Here is a 14,471-nt window from a genome sequence, read left to right as displayed (position 1 = left end):
AGAGCGGGAAACGGAACGGATCCCCCGCAACAGGGGGTCCCCCACACGCGGAGTCTCCGGCGGCGCGTCCTCAAAACGCAAGACCGAAGAAACCTGCTGAATAAGGTCAGGCAGCTCATCTTTCTGAAAAAGACGCACCACAGACGCCTCGTCACTGGAGAACGGGAAATCCGACAACCCGCCGCCAGCTTCCGTCCCCTCCAGAGAGTCCTGGAATTCCTCAGAAGGGTCCAGGTCCTCCTCCAGACCGACCCGTTCCTCAGACCACAAATTCTCGTCCCACGACACCCGCGGACGCTTGGACAAGGGAGGCGGCGGAGGGGACGTCACGCCAGACGAAAGAGGCAAAGCCGCAGGAAGCGCGGAGGAAAAACCACCCCCCGAGACCCCCTGGGCGCAACCGGGACCCCCAGCCGCCTGAAAATAGGCTCTGCATAAAGAAAAGAAAAATTCAGGAGAAAACCCCCCCGAGGGTCCCAAGGGACTCCCTGCCACAGCAGGGGACCCAGCAGAACCTTGCCCCTGCATAGTCAAAACAGGGGGAAGGTCACCTGAGGTGGAAGACAAAATGGAGGGGCCAGACAGAGAAGATGGCGTCTTTCCCGCCAAAACAGCTCCCTCCACAGCCTGCAGCGGCTGAGAGACCTGAAAAGTCTCAGCCGCTAAAACAGGCAAGCCGGCATCAGCTGTCAAAATATCAGCTGAGAGGGAATCCTCTAAAACCCGACCGTCGGCGGCTCGGGGAATCCCTCCGTGGGCGGACGGAGAAGACCGGGCTTCTCCACCGTTCCCTGCCGACTCGCGAGGCACCATCGGCGGGGAGCTCTGGGCGCCTGCAGCCGCTGCCGACGGAGCTCCTCCACCGCACCGGCCTGAACACCGCTTGCACAGGCCGGCCGCGAGTGCCTCGCGTCTGGTTTTTTGAAGTGCTCATTGCTCCATACGCGACCTAGCTGTAAAAAAGTGCCGGTTAGTTGAAAAAATACAGTAAAATACAGTTTTCTTAAAGGGATACAACCCTCCAGACCAGCACTACCTCAGGATTTTTTTTTTTTTTTTTTTTTTTTACAGAACAGACTCCACAGGCTCTCAAAGCAATAGTCTTGCTTGATTTAGGGGGCAAGGCTTATTGCTGAGGCTCCTCTAAAAAAATGTGGGGAGGTGGAGGAAGTGGGGGGAGGGACCCCGCTCGTGACCCGCCGGGTTTGACACCCCCGAGGTCGGACGAACCCCCAAACAGAGTCCGTCCAAGCTCCGTCCGGCTAAAAACAGGGACAATAAACCCCTTAAACAAATTCCAACAGCCCTACCAAGGGAGATGGGTACAGATCACTCAACACCTGCTGGAGACTGAAAGAAGACTGAGGGAAATAGAGAGGAGGGGCTAGGATATACTGTCCCAAAGTTTTGTTTTCAGTCTCCACCTGCTGGTCATGATTAGATATATACCCATTCGTAAAGTTAACCTCTACTGGTCTGGAGAGTGCTAAAGAATACCTTATAGTGCAAATTTCACACATCCTATGGCTATATATAAAGAAAGTTAATTTCACGTATGAACTCATAAGTACATTAACAGATTTTAAAACTAACCTCTTCAATTTTCTTGGCCTGGCAAGAGAACTCACTAGTTAGTACTCTATGCTGCCATGAAGGAGACCTGAATCTAGCTCCTGATGCAGGCTCCTACTTTTCAGGCTGATGATGGAAAAAACTGACTAGCTAAAGCAGGAGTGGGCAACCTGTGGCTCACCACTGAATTTTACGTGGCCCATGAAACCTTGGGAAGTATACACAGAAAACGGCTCACACAAGAATCATTAACCATATTTCTGTGTCAGTGGAACCACTGAAGGATACAACAATGAGATAAGACTTGTTTGACAGTGTTAGCAACTGTTTGGAAAGATAAAAGTATATGGTAACAGACCATTCTGGTAATGATTTATATTCACGAGTTTTGTTGGTGCTGAATTACATAGGACATTTGTTAATTTTCCACGTGTCCCTCTAGCAATACCACTGACATTCATGCAGCCCTTTGTGTATGAAGGTTGACCACATCTGAGCTGTGGAGGGGCATTTTCAAAACAGATGTCTACTTTAAGCCCAATTTGGATGTAGGGCACTAAACGTCCAAAGTTGGCAGCAAGAAAATGCCTATTTTCGAAAGCCAAACCACCATATGTCTAGATATAATTTTGTTTTGAAAATCCTCTATCTGGACATCCAGGCCACTGGGACACCCAGAACGCCATTTTGTCCAAGTCCCAAACACCCAGAAGAAGACCATTTGCATGTGGGAGGGTCCATTACAGGACTGGCCACCCAGACAAGGCAACAGAGCAGTGGGCACTGCTGTGAACTTCACATAAAGGGTGCCAGATAAACATCTCACCATAACTCCCTTATAGTAATGGTGAGCCCCCCCCAAACCCACTATACCCACCTGCCTACAACCCGAGTAGACATTATGGCTGCAGGTGAAACCTATATGGCAGTAGAGTTTGAGGGGGGGTTTGGCGGGCTCACATTTTCCATCATGAATATAGTGGTTAGAATGGCTTATGGGACTTGCTACTCCTCTCTATGATTTACTAGCCCACTCACCTGGCTATTTAAGACACCTGTGTGCAGTTCTACTAGGCCTTCCTATAGCAGGTGCTGATGTTCTAGAGACAGGTATGTATTCTTGTATTCTGTTCTTTGTGGGTATGAGGGGAGTCCGTGAGCACTGGGGGACTGATGCTTGCAGTGGTTGTCTTTGTGGCACCTTGGTGGCACTTAGACCCTTCTAAAACAGGTCTAGTTCCAGGATGTCTTGCAAAATGTTTGATTATCGCTGCAAGATGTCCATGTCTAACCCGCCCTTGACACTGCCCAAAGCCCACCCATAACACGCCTCCACCATGCCCATTTCGTGCTGTGAACATACAGAGGCTGGAACACCTCACTAGACACACAGAAAGATGGTTTTGATTATGGGCACTCGGACGTCCTGGCGATTAGGATGTCCAAGTACTGATTTAGGATGCATTTTGGATGTCTATGTTTTTTTTTATGGGCCCCATAGGCTTGAAACAGAAGATATCCTTAAGGGAGTTATATCAGTGCCTCTAAGCCACATAAAAAAGCTTGAGTTATGGGAGGGAAAATGTGAAAGAACAGAGAAAATAATAAAGGCCATGATGTCACCTTGGTGAAAGCTAGACAAGAAGAGAGAGAGAGATCCTATAGAAGGATAGATAACAAGGGAGTGAAACCATGCTTTGTGTATGTATAGATTTTTCTTTTATGCTTGTTAGTTTTAAACATATCAGGAATGACTTCATCCTTATTGGATCAAAGTCATTTTCTTTATTTTATTTTTTTTTTCACAGTTGCAGCTTCATTTTATTTGACCGAGCTGTATTTCCAGTGGCATGTAGCACATTCAGGAATGCCATTTTCATTAGGGTAGATGACAGTCCAATCAAAACCTGTTTCGACATCTTTTATGGATGTCTTCAAGCCCCAGACAGTGAATCATGGCTATAGCAATTTCCATTCTCTTTGACCAACTTTTAATCACGTCCCCTATCTTCAGTGTTAGGATGAACAATCACAGTTTCCTATGAAGAACATTTGTCAATCATCAGGAATATGGCACGACAATACAGGGAGAAAGGAAGGGAATGTAATTGTAGAATTTTCTTTGGCTATTTGAGCACATTTTCTGTTCCCTAATATAGTAGTCTTGTTGACGGTCCAGTCCAATATTTCAAATCCCCCACCCCCTCCTGTATAACAGGTTTTTCCTTTCGTTGGCTTTCATATGGTATCAGAGCTCAGTGCTTGTTGCTGGGCGTTCAACTCTCTTTTGGAGGAGATTTTGTAAACATTATTTAGATTCAAAATAAATGTGGGAAATTCTGCGACGTGGCGTGGCAGGACAAATTGGGAAACAGTGTCATTTTCAGGATCCATGTAGAAAAACACAAAAGAGCTACGGAGAGAAGACATCAAGCAGAGATAAATGGAAACAACAACAACAATAAAAAAAATTAAACGTAAAAGCCTGGAACAGTAGAGACTCACCTGCCACCTGCCTCGACTCACAGTGAATTTGAGTTGTTTTGTATTAATGACATGGTCTCCTGTGGGTCTCTGGTTTTCCTGCAAGAAAGGTCAATATTCTCAATGAAGAAGGGTAAATAGTGGGGTTCCCCAGGGGTTCTGTGCTTGGACCACTGCTTTTTAACATATTTATCAATGATCTAGAGATGGGAATAACTAGTGAAATAATTAACCCCCCTTTTTACAAAACCATAGCACGGTTTTTAGAGCTGTTAATGCCACGGCTGGTGTTAAAAACCGTACTACGTTTTTGTAAAAGGAAAGGGGGGGGTGTAATTTTGCTGATGACACAAAGTACTTGTATTATCACATCTGAGGGTAAATCTTTTTTTCTTAACTCCAACTTGGCATTTGGCTAGCATAGCAAGTTTCAGGCAGTTGGGACCACCAGTCCACAAGAACTGGCCACTTGATTTCTGTTTATCCCACCAAGTGTCTGCCTTTCATCTAGCTTGGAACTCTCAACAGTTTTTAGTGCTCGACCTTTTTTGTGTGTTTGATTGACCTAGCCTTGTACTAACAAAGGACTTCTTATCTGTGGATTACAACATTACAGTGACCCCCCCTGATGCAGGCGTTTTGATTCGCCGTAACACAGTACTGTGTGTGTCGGGTCCACAGTTTGTGTATGTCCTTTATTGGAATCAAAAAGACTCTTTTACATCAGTGATCCTTTGTGGAGTGTTCATTGTCCGTTCCCACAGTTTTTTTGTGTCCCTGTGGAAGAGTGCCAGCAGTCCAAATCTGCAATTGCACACACTGCTCACGCTTCTTCAGCTGGCAAGCAAAGGAGCCAATAATCAGCATGGAGCAAAAGAGAGGCATAAATCACTTCCTGCTGCCTCTCTTCCAAGTGGCTGGAAGTGCTGTGCTACCGTTGGAGTGCATGATTACAGTTGATTTGTGGGTGAAACAGAGGGCAAAAGAGAGACAGGAGAGGTATAGCAAGGGAGAAGAAAGGGGAAGAGGACAGAAACAGAGAGGGAATGAGCAAGGGAGGGGAAAAGAGAAAAGAGGGGGACAAATATGAAAAGATGAGAGATGAAGGGAGGGGATGGGAGGAAAGAAGAGGCAAGCGTAGAGAATGCAAAGCAATGCCTATGGCAGTGGTTCCCAATCCTGTCCTGGAGGACCACCAACCAGCTGGGTTTTCAGGATAGCTCTAATGAATATGCATGGAGCAGATTTGTATGCCTGTCACCTCCATTATGTGCAAATCTCTCTCATGCATATTCATTAGGGCTATCCCAAAAACCCAACTGGCTGGTGGTCCTCCAGGACAGGGTTGGGAACCACTGACCTATGGTATCAATGTAATGCCTCCTTCATTAGTATACACCAGTGGTCTCAAACTCAAACCCTTTGCAGGGCCACATTTTGGATTTGTAGGTACTTGGAGGGCCTCAGAAAAAATAGTTAATGTCTTATTAAAGAAATGACAATTTTGCATGAGGTAAAACTCTATATAGTTTATAAATCTTTCCTTTTGGCTATGTCTTAATAATAATATCGTCATTTATAGCTAAAGAGACATATGATCAAGAAACTGTTTTATTTTACGTTTGTGATTATGATAAACATACCGAGGGCCTCAAAATAGTACCTGGCGGGCCGCATGTGGCCCCCGGGCCGCGTGTTCGAGACCACTGGTATACACCTATCCAAAGCAGAAGCTGGGAGCAGAGGGAAGATGAAGTGAGTACATCAAGGGTGAAAAAGTCAGCTTTATTTTCAGCAGAGTCAGCAGCAATTCTGAAAGCCAACTGTCAACATCTCCACACAGCTTAAGCAGTTTAATTGATCCTTACCCCAAATACAGAGCTAGCTCATGACTTTCCACTGCAGACATTCTGCAGCCTGAAGGACTGAATTTAAGAACAGCTGGAAACAGAGGAACTGAAACAATGGGGGTCTCACCACTGTGAGTCTGTGAGATCAGCCATCACTTCTAGACTCACCTAATGGTTGACTAGACAGCTTTAAGATATGGAGAATGTGCCCCTGTTACTGGGCACCAGTTCTGGAGAAATGACTCTCTAGAAAGCCAGCCAATTACAAACAAGAACTTGGCAGCCCCACTGATGAGTCTTAAAAACATAAGAACATGCTGAAAATTGTTATTTGGGCACAGGGAGATTTTGGATAGTATACCAGAGATAGAAAAGGAAAAGGTTATTAACTCACCTGGAACCAGCTATGGAAGCGGCATTCGCGAGCAGTAGGTCTGGCTCTAAAAAGAAGAAAACACCAAATATTAACTCTTGCAACCAGTAACATAGCTCTGGTCAGATCAGTGGAAATATGGAAGATGTCTGAGGACTTCTGGCCACTTCAAAAAATGATTTTATGTGCTTTTATCTGTTCTCTCTTACCATGGCATTTCAGACCATTTATGTATTGGTGCAAAAGGAGGAATGCAATATGCTAAAGCAGCAAACATTTCCTGCCAAGAGTTTTTCAACTGCTTTACCCTCAGTGTGATAATAAAAGCTTTATATTTTATTATTACATTTAGGGGGAAGTTATCAATGTAGGCTACTGTTAAAACATGTGAGTTTACCACTAACTAATACTATTTTAGCATAGGTCCAATTTTATGCAGTGAGACCTAATTGCTAATAAGTGGGTTTAACAATAAAATAGAACGTCTTAACTCATACTTTAATAACTTCCCCTAAGACAGAGTTTACAAGATGTCTGGAAAAACCCAGATGTGTCCTCTTTTCAGAGGACTGTCCGGGTTCCCAGACAGATTTCCAAAACCTGGCAGTATGTCCAGGTTTTAGAAGGCCCCAAGCTTGGGGCCGTGTCTGGAAAGCCTCCGAGCATGCACGGATGTGATGAGATGACGTCAAACGCAAGTACATGCTCGGAGGCCCTCCAGACACCGGAAGAAGACAAAAGGTTTGTGTGGGGGGCTGGGCTGGGGCAGAATAGGGTGGGAATGGGGGCGGGACAGGGCGGGGCCACATGTCCTCTTTTTTGCACAAACATATCTGGTAACCCAACCCTAAGACAGTGGTCTCCAACTTTTTCCATGTAAAGGGCCTTCGTATGAATATGAGAAAGCTCTGAGAGCCACCAAACGATTTCAAGCTTACACATACTACTAATTTTGTAAACCGTTTTTTTTGTTCTTTACTATCCAAACATTGTAATTCCTCCCCCTTCTCCTCGTTCCAGTATGTCATGTCAAGTGCTGGGTTTTGAAAAGCCATCCGGACCCCCGGACATGTCCTCAAAAGGAGGACGTGTCCGGGGAAATCCAGACGTTTGGTAACCCTAGGCTCAAGGCCTGTTTGGAGAGCCTTTGCGAATGCACGGAAGCTATAGAACTACAGGATGTATGCAGACCTGTACATTAAACACACAACATATAGTCACGAGAGCATTCATTTCAATTCCCCAGCAAAACAAGAGTTTGATTTTGCTTTTTTGGGTTCTTTTAGAGTTATAATTTTAGCACAAAATGTCCTTAGATAATTAATTGCTTTGCCAGTAAAACAAACAAACAAAACTCATGAACCCTATGTAGTTTATGTGGAACAGCACTTTAGAAAGGTTGCTCTTGTCCAAACAGGAACATCCGAGTCTGTACATCACCACCAGTCTGTGAATTTATCCAAAACGAAGAGCCATTATACAAACTATGAATGTAGCAAAATGAATGACCGTGTCCTAAAAAGGCCACAAAAACATTTATGTGCCAGGATATGAACCTTTGCAGCGGTCATTTTCACACCATGAATGTCCAAGTTCCCGGAGCTCAGACGCTGTCCCATATTTTACAAGTTTCTTTTCAAGGGAGGATGACAACCACATGAGAATTAGGAGTGTGACACTCACCCATTCCGTCAAGTGAAGCGCTGCTCAACCCGAGCACCTTTTTGTGAACTGGAGGTTTCCAAGTTTATTAAAATTTACTTCCCCACATCTAGGGATTACCTTCAGAGCAAATTACAATCTACCGTGCTTCTCAGAAAATAAGACAGTATCTTATATTCATTTTGGGCCCAAAAAAGGCACCAGGTCTTATTTTCGGGGGATGTCTTATATTTTTCTTGTACAATGATCATCTCTCCCTTCTCTCCACCCCAATTCTTCCTATTTCCTTTCTCTCCCCCACATGTCCAGCATCTTTCCTCCTCTCTTACCCATCCTCTTGTGCAGTATCTTTCTATCCATCCCTTCCATCCCTTGTGCAGCAGAACCCTTGCAGCTTCTATCCCTCCCTCCCATCCCTTGCAGCTTCTATTCCTCCCTTCCTCCCATCCCCCAGTGTAGCATCTTTCTATCTCCCCCGCCACCGCCTTGCACCCCCCCCGCCCCCTCCCCCCGCAGTCCCATCTCTCCCTCCCATCTGTACTGCGAGACAGAAATAAATGTACCTTATAACAAACCGGCAGCTTCGGCAGCAATCTAGACAGGCTCCTTCGCGGCTGGCCTGTTCCTCTGATGCATTGCTGCTGATATCATCAGTCATGTGGCAGAGGAACTGCCCAGGCCATGAAGCAGCCTATCTAGATTGCTGCCAGTTTGTTATAAGGTACATTTATTTCTGTCTCGTGGTTCAGATGTCAGGGAGAAATGGGTCAGCAGGGGGGGAAGCGGTTTATTTTAGGGGGTAGGGCTTATTTTCAGAGAAACACGGTAAATACATTTAATAGTAATAAAAATAGAACTAAAATAACTAAATTTCAAATTTAAATTTAAAAGACTTCAGCGAAATTAGGTCAAGGGGAGAACTACAAAATGTAATAGTAAAGGGGGGAGGGATGGAAAGGAGAAATTAGGTTCTTACCGGCTAATTTACTTTCTTTTAGCTTCTCCAGACCAGTAGAGGTTAACTTTACGATTGGGTATATATCTAATCATGACCAGCAGGTGGAGACTGAAAACAAAACTTTGGGACAGTATATCCTAGCCCCTCCTCTCTATTTCCCTCAGTCTGCCGAATAGCCAAGCAGAACCAAGAACTGGAAAACAACAGAGAGAAAAAACAATACTCCGAAAGGAGTAACAAATAACATACCCAAAAATGCTGTTGGAAAATGCAGAGGAGAAATTCCCGAAGGAATAAGGTCCCCACAGCTCGCCAGCTAAGCCAGCCGAGCCACAGCCGCTGTTCTTCAATTCTCCCCGGCCCTAGAAAAATACTAGAACCCGCAGCAAAAACCAAAAACTGCCCGCGCAACAGCCCCAACAACAACAACAACAGACAGGGTGGGGACCTCTACTGGTCTGGAGAAGCTAAAAGAAAGTAAATTAGCCGGTAAGAACCTAATTTCTCCTTCTTTAGCACTCTCCAGACCAGTAGAGGTTAACTTTACGATTGGGACGTACCAAAGCAGTCCCTCTCACGGGCGGGACCCCCGAAGGGCCGATACCAGAACACGCTCACCGAACACCGCGTCCCGACGCGCCTGAACATCTACCCGATAATGCCGAACAAATGAATGCAAGGAGGACCAAACCGCAGCCTTACAAATATCCACCGGAGGCACGAGCGACGACTCAGCCCAAGAAGCCGCCTGACCCCTAGTGGAATGAGCCTTGAGAAACTCCGGAACCGGCTTCTGACTCAGAAGATAAGCGGAAGCAATCATCTCCTTGATCCAACGCGCAATAGTAGCCTTAGAAGCGCCAGCCCCCCGACGAGGACCCGCCAGAAGCACAAAGAGATGATCGGAGCTCCGAAAATCCCGGGTCCGCTGCACATAAGCATGGAGGACCCGACCGACATCCAACTTGCGCAGCTGTCGTTGCTCAGAAGAACCCTCCCGACTACCCAAGACCGGGAGGACCACCGATTGATTGACATGAAAAGGAGAAACTACCTTCGGCAGAAAGGAAGGAACAGGCCGCAAAACAACCCGCTCCTTCAAAAACTCCAGGAAGGGAGCCCTACAAGAGAAAGCCTGTAGCTCAGACACCCGTCTAGCGGAAGTAATGGCCACCAAAAAGACCGACTTCAGCGTAAGGTCCTTCAACGAACAGCCATCCAACGGCTCGAAAGGAGGGCGCACTAGAACAGAAAGAACCAGATTGAGATCCCAAGAGGGAATCGAGGGCCTTATGGGAGGCCTGATCAACTTGGCCGCCCTAAGAAAGCGAATCACATCAGGAATGGCTGACAACCGCTGACCTGTCACCAGCCCCCGAAAAGCCGACAGGGCCGCCAGATGAACCCGAAGAGAAGACCAGGCCAGGCCCCTATCCAGGCCATCCTGCAAAAACTCTAGAATGTTAGGCAGAGAAGCGCGAAAGGAGACCACTCCCCGCGCTCGGCACCATTCCTCAAAAAGACGCCAAACCCGTACATAAGCCCGAGAGGTAGAAAGCCTCCGGGACCCCAAAAGTGTAGAGATCACCTTGTCGGAATATCCCTTCTTACTCAGGCGGCCCCTTTCAAGAGCCAAGCCGTAAGACAAAAGGGAGACGGGTCGAACATGGGAATGGGACCCTGCGTCAGAAGATCGCACTCGAGAGGCAGAGGAAGAGGATCCGCCACCAGATGCCTCACCAGATCCGCATACCACGGACGACGAGGCCAATCCGGAGCCACCAAGACCACCAGCCCCGGATGGCGAACAATGCGAAGCAGTACTCTGCCCACTAATGGCCAAGGAGGGAACACATACAACAGCCCCTCCGTTGGCCACGGTTGGACCAGAGCATCCAGACCCTCGGCCAGACCGTCCCTGCGACGACTGAAGAAGCGGGGTACTTTGGCGTTGCCACTTGTAGCCATCAGATCCATCAGGGGCTGCCCCCAAGCACGCACTAGCAACTGAAACGCCTCGGCGCCGAGACACCACTCTCCCGGATCCAAGAAGTGACGACTGAGGAAGTCCGCCTGAACGTTTTCTACCCCGGCAATGTGAGAGGCCGAGAGGTCCAGAAGATGCGACTCCGCCCAAACCATGAGCCGAGCCGCCTCCTGCGCCACCAGAGTGCTCTTGGTGCCCCCCTGACGATTGACATAAGCCACCGCCGTGGCATTGTCTGACAGGACTCTGACCGACTTGCCCAACAAAAGGGAGTGGAAAGCCAACAGCGCCAGCCGGACCGCCCTGGTCTCCAACACGTTGATCGACCAGGAGGCCTCCTCCGTGGACCAGGTTCCCTGAGCTGAGCGACCCAGACACTGGGCCCCCCAACCCAGGAGACTCGCATCCGTAAGGAGCACCGTCCACTGCGGAAGATCCAGACCCACCCCCTGAACTAGGTGAGGGGTCCGGAGCCACCAACGCAGACTGCAGCGCGCCAAGCCTCGCAGGGGAACCGGAACATCCATCCCGTGCCTCTGGGGAGACCACCTCCGGAGCAGAGCATACTGGAGAGGACGCATGTGGGCCCGCGCCCACCTCACCACGTCCAGGGACGCCGCCATCGACCCCAGGACCTGGAGGAAATCTCGCGCCCGAGGACACCGGGACGCCAAAAGCAGGCGAATCTGAGACTGCAATTTGCTCACCCGGGCCTCTGGGAGGAAGACCTTCCCCAAGGAGGTGTCGAACAGCACCCCGAGGTACTCCAGACGCTGAGCCGGAACCAACCGACTCTTGGAAAGGTTGACCACCCAGCCCAGCGACCGGAGAAACTCCACCACCCGAGCCGTAACCCGGGAGCTTTCCTGCAACGACTTGGCCCGAATTAACCAGTCGTCCAGGTAGGGGTGTACCAGGATGCCCTCCGACCGCAAGGCTGCCGCGACGACCACCATCACCTTGGTGAACGTCCGGGGAGCCGTGGCCAGCCCAAAGGGAAGCGCACAGAACTGATAGTGCCGACCCAAGATCGCAAAGCGCAGGAAACGCTGATGAGAGGCCCGAATAGGAACATGCAAGTAGGCCTCCGTCAGATCGAGAGAAGTGAGAAACTCCCCCGGCTGAACCGCCAGAATGACCGACCGCAGCGTTTCCATACGGAAAGAGGGAACCTTGAGAGCCCTGTTGACCCCTTTCAAATCGAGGATGGGCCGAAAAGTCCCCTCCTTCTTGGGCACCACAAAGTAAATGGAGTACCTGCCCGTGCCCCACTCCGGGGGGGGCACTGGAACTACTGCCCTGAGATCTAGCAAGCGCTGAAGGGTCTGGCGAAAAGCCTGCGTCTTCCCCGGAGTCTGACACGGAGAAGCGAGGAAAAAATCCGGCAGAGAGCGGGCGAACTCCAGGGCATAACCGTCCCGCACCACCTCCAGGACCCACTGATCGGACGTGATCTCGGCCCATCTGGGAAAAAAGTCGCGCAGCCGGGCCCCCACCGGAACCAAGGGGGGCGCCGGCAAGGCGTCATTGTGCAGGACGGGAAGCGGGGGAACCGGCGGAGGGGTTCCCTGCCCCCCGACGGGCCCCCCGAAAGGGCTGCATGCGCTGGAAGAACCGACCCCGGGAAAACCCCGGAGACTGGAAAGAAGCAGCCCCACGCCCAGGGCGATACTTGCGAAATTCCCGCAAACGCCCCCGGGCCGCACCACCCCGAGACGCCGGGCGGGCACGGTCCTCCGGCAAACGGGGAACTTTCGAGTCCGACAGAGTCTGAATCAACTTATCCAAGTCCTCTCCAAATAAAAACGACCCCCGAAAGGGAAATTTAGTAAGCTTAGCTTTGGACGCAGCATCCGCCGCCCAAGCGCGCAGCCACAACACACGCCTTGCGGCCACGCCAAAAGCCATGGACTTAGCCGAGATCTGCACCAAGTCATACAGAGCATCCGAGAGGAATGAGGCAGCCATCTCAATCTTCGCTACCTCCTGATCCACCAGAGACCAGTCGTCAGACTCTCGATCCAAGACCCGCTCCGCCCACCGAAACACGGCGCGAGCGACCAGTCCCCCACAAATAGCCGCCTGGACCCCAAAGGCAGAGACTTGAAAATTTTGCTTAAGGATGGTCTCCAATTTGCGCTCCTCAGAGTCCCGCAAGGCAGAACCGCCCTCAACAGGCACGGTATGCCGCTTGGAAATAGCCGAGACCACCGCATCCACGACTGGCGAAGCTAACGTAGCCCGATCCCCTTCAGGAATGGGATACAGGCGAGCCATGCTGCGCGCCAGCCGAAACGGCGTCTCCGGCGTTTTCCACTGCTCAAGAATAATATCCCGAATATCCTGATGCATAGGAAAAGAGCGGGAAACGGAACGGATCCCTCGTAACAGAGGGTCCCCCACACGCGGAGTCTCCGGCGGCGCGTCCTCAAAACGCAAAGCCGAAGAAACCTGTTGAATAAGGTCAGGCAGCTCATCTCTCTGAAAAAGGCGCACCACGGACGCCTCGTCACTGGAGAACGGGAAACCCGACAACCCGCCGCCAGCTTCCGTCCCCTCCAGAGGGTCCTGGAATTCCTCAGAAGGGTCCAGGTCCTCCTCCAGACCGACACGTTCCTCCGACCACAAATCCTCGTCCCACGACACCCGCGGACGCTTGGACAAGAGAGGCGGCGGAGGGGACGTCACGTCAGACGAGAGAGGCAAAGCCGCAGGGAGCGCGGAGGAAACCCCACCCCCCGAGACCCCCTGGGCGCAACCGGGACCCCCAGCCGCCTGAAAATAGGCTTTGCATAATGAAAAGAAAAAATCAGGGGAAAAACCCCCCGAGGGTCCCAAGGGACTCCCTGCCACAGCAGGGGACCCAGCAGAAACCTGCCCCTGCTTAGCCAAAACAGGGGGAAGGTCACCTGAGGTGGAAGACAAAATGGAGGGGCCAGACAGAGAAGATGGCGTCTTTCCCGCCAAAACAGCTCCCTCCATAGCCTGCAGCGGCTGAGAGACCTGAATAGTCTCAGCCGCTAAAACAGGCAAGCCGGCATCAGCTGTCAAAATATCAGCTGAGAGGGAATCCTCTAAAACCCGACCGTCGGCGGCTCGGGGAATCCCTCCGTGGGCGGACGGAGAAGACCGGGCTTCTCCACCGTTCCCTGCCGACTCGCGAGGCACCATCGGCGGGGAGCTCTGGGCGCCTGCAGCCGCTGCCGACGGAGCTCCTCCACCGCACCGGCCTGAACACCGCTTGCACAGGCCGGCCGCGAGTGCCTCGCGTCTGGAGCACAATGAGCACTTTTTCCCTTTAGAAGTGCTCATTGCTCCATACGCGACCTAGCTGTAAAAAAGTGCCGGTTAGTTGAAAAAATACAGTAAAATACAGTTTTCTTAAAGGGATACAACCCTCCAGACCAGCACTACCTCAGGATTTTTTTTTTTTTTTTTTTTTTTTTTTTACAGAACAGACTCCACAGGCTCTCGAAGCAATATGCCTTGCTTGATTTAGGGGGCAAGGCTTACTGCTGAGGCTCCTCTAAAAAAATATGGGGAGGTGGAGGAAGTGGGGGGAGGGACCCCGCTCGTGACCCGCCG

General features: G+C 50.1%; 1 protein-coding gene across 13 annotated transcripts in view; it reads right to left on the bottom strand.

Annotated features, from left to right (window-relative positions):
* The window catches only part of OBSCN (obscurin, cytoskeletal calmodulin and titin-interacting RhoGEF), a 762,040-nt gene that overhangs the window by 91,692 nt on the left and 655,877 nt on the right, over nt 1–14,471 (bottom strand). For all 13 annotated transcript variants that reach the window (XM_033931804.1, XM_033931806.1, XM_033931805.1 and 10 more), the window contains 2 exons: nt 6,301–6,346; nt 4,078–4,155 (listed from right to left, as the gene is read on the bottom strand). In XM_033931804.1, the coding sequence (XP_033787695.1) occupies nt 4,078–4,155; nt 6,301–6,346 (124 nt within the window). The remainder of the gene's footprint in view (nt 1–4,077; nt 4,156–6,300; nt 6,347–14,471) is intronic.

This window comes from Geotrypetes seraphini, chromosome 2 (assembly GCF_902459505.1).
Source record: "Geotrypetes seraphini chromosome 2, aGeoSer1.1, whole genome shotgun sequence".
Lineage (NCBI taxonomy): Eukaryota > Metazoa > Chordata > Amphibia > Gymnophiona > Dermophiidae > Geotrypetes > Geotrypetes seraphini.
This window is presented reverse-complemented; position numbering and strand designations above follow the sequence as displayed.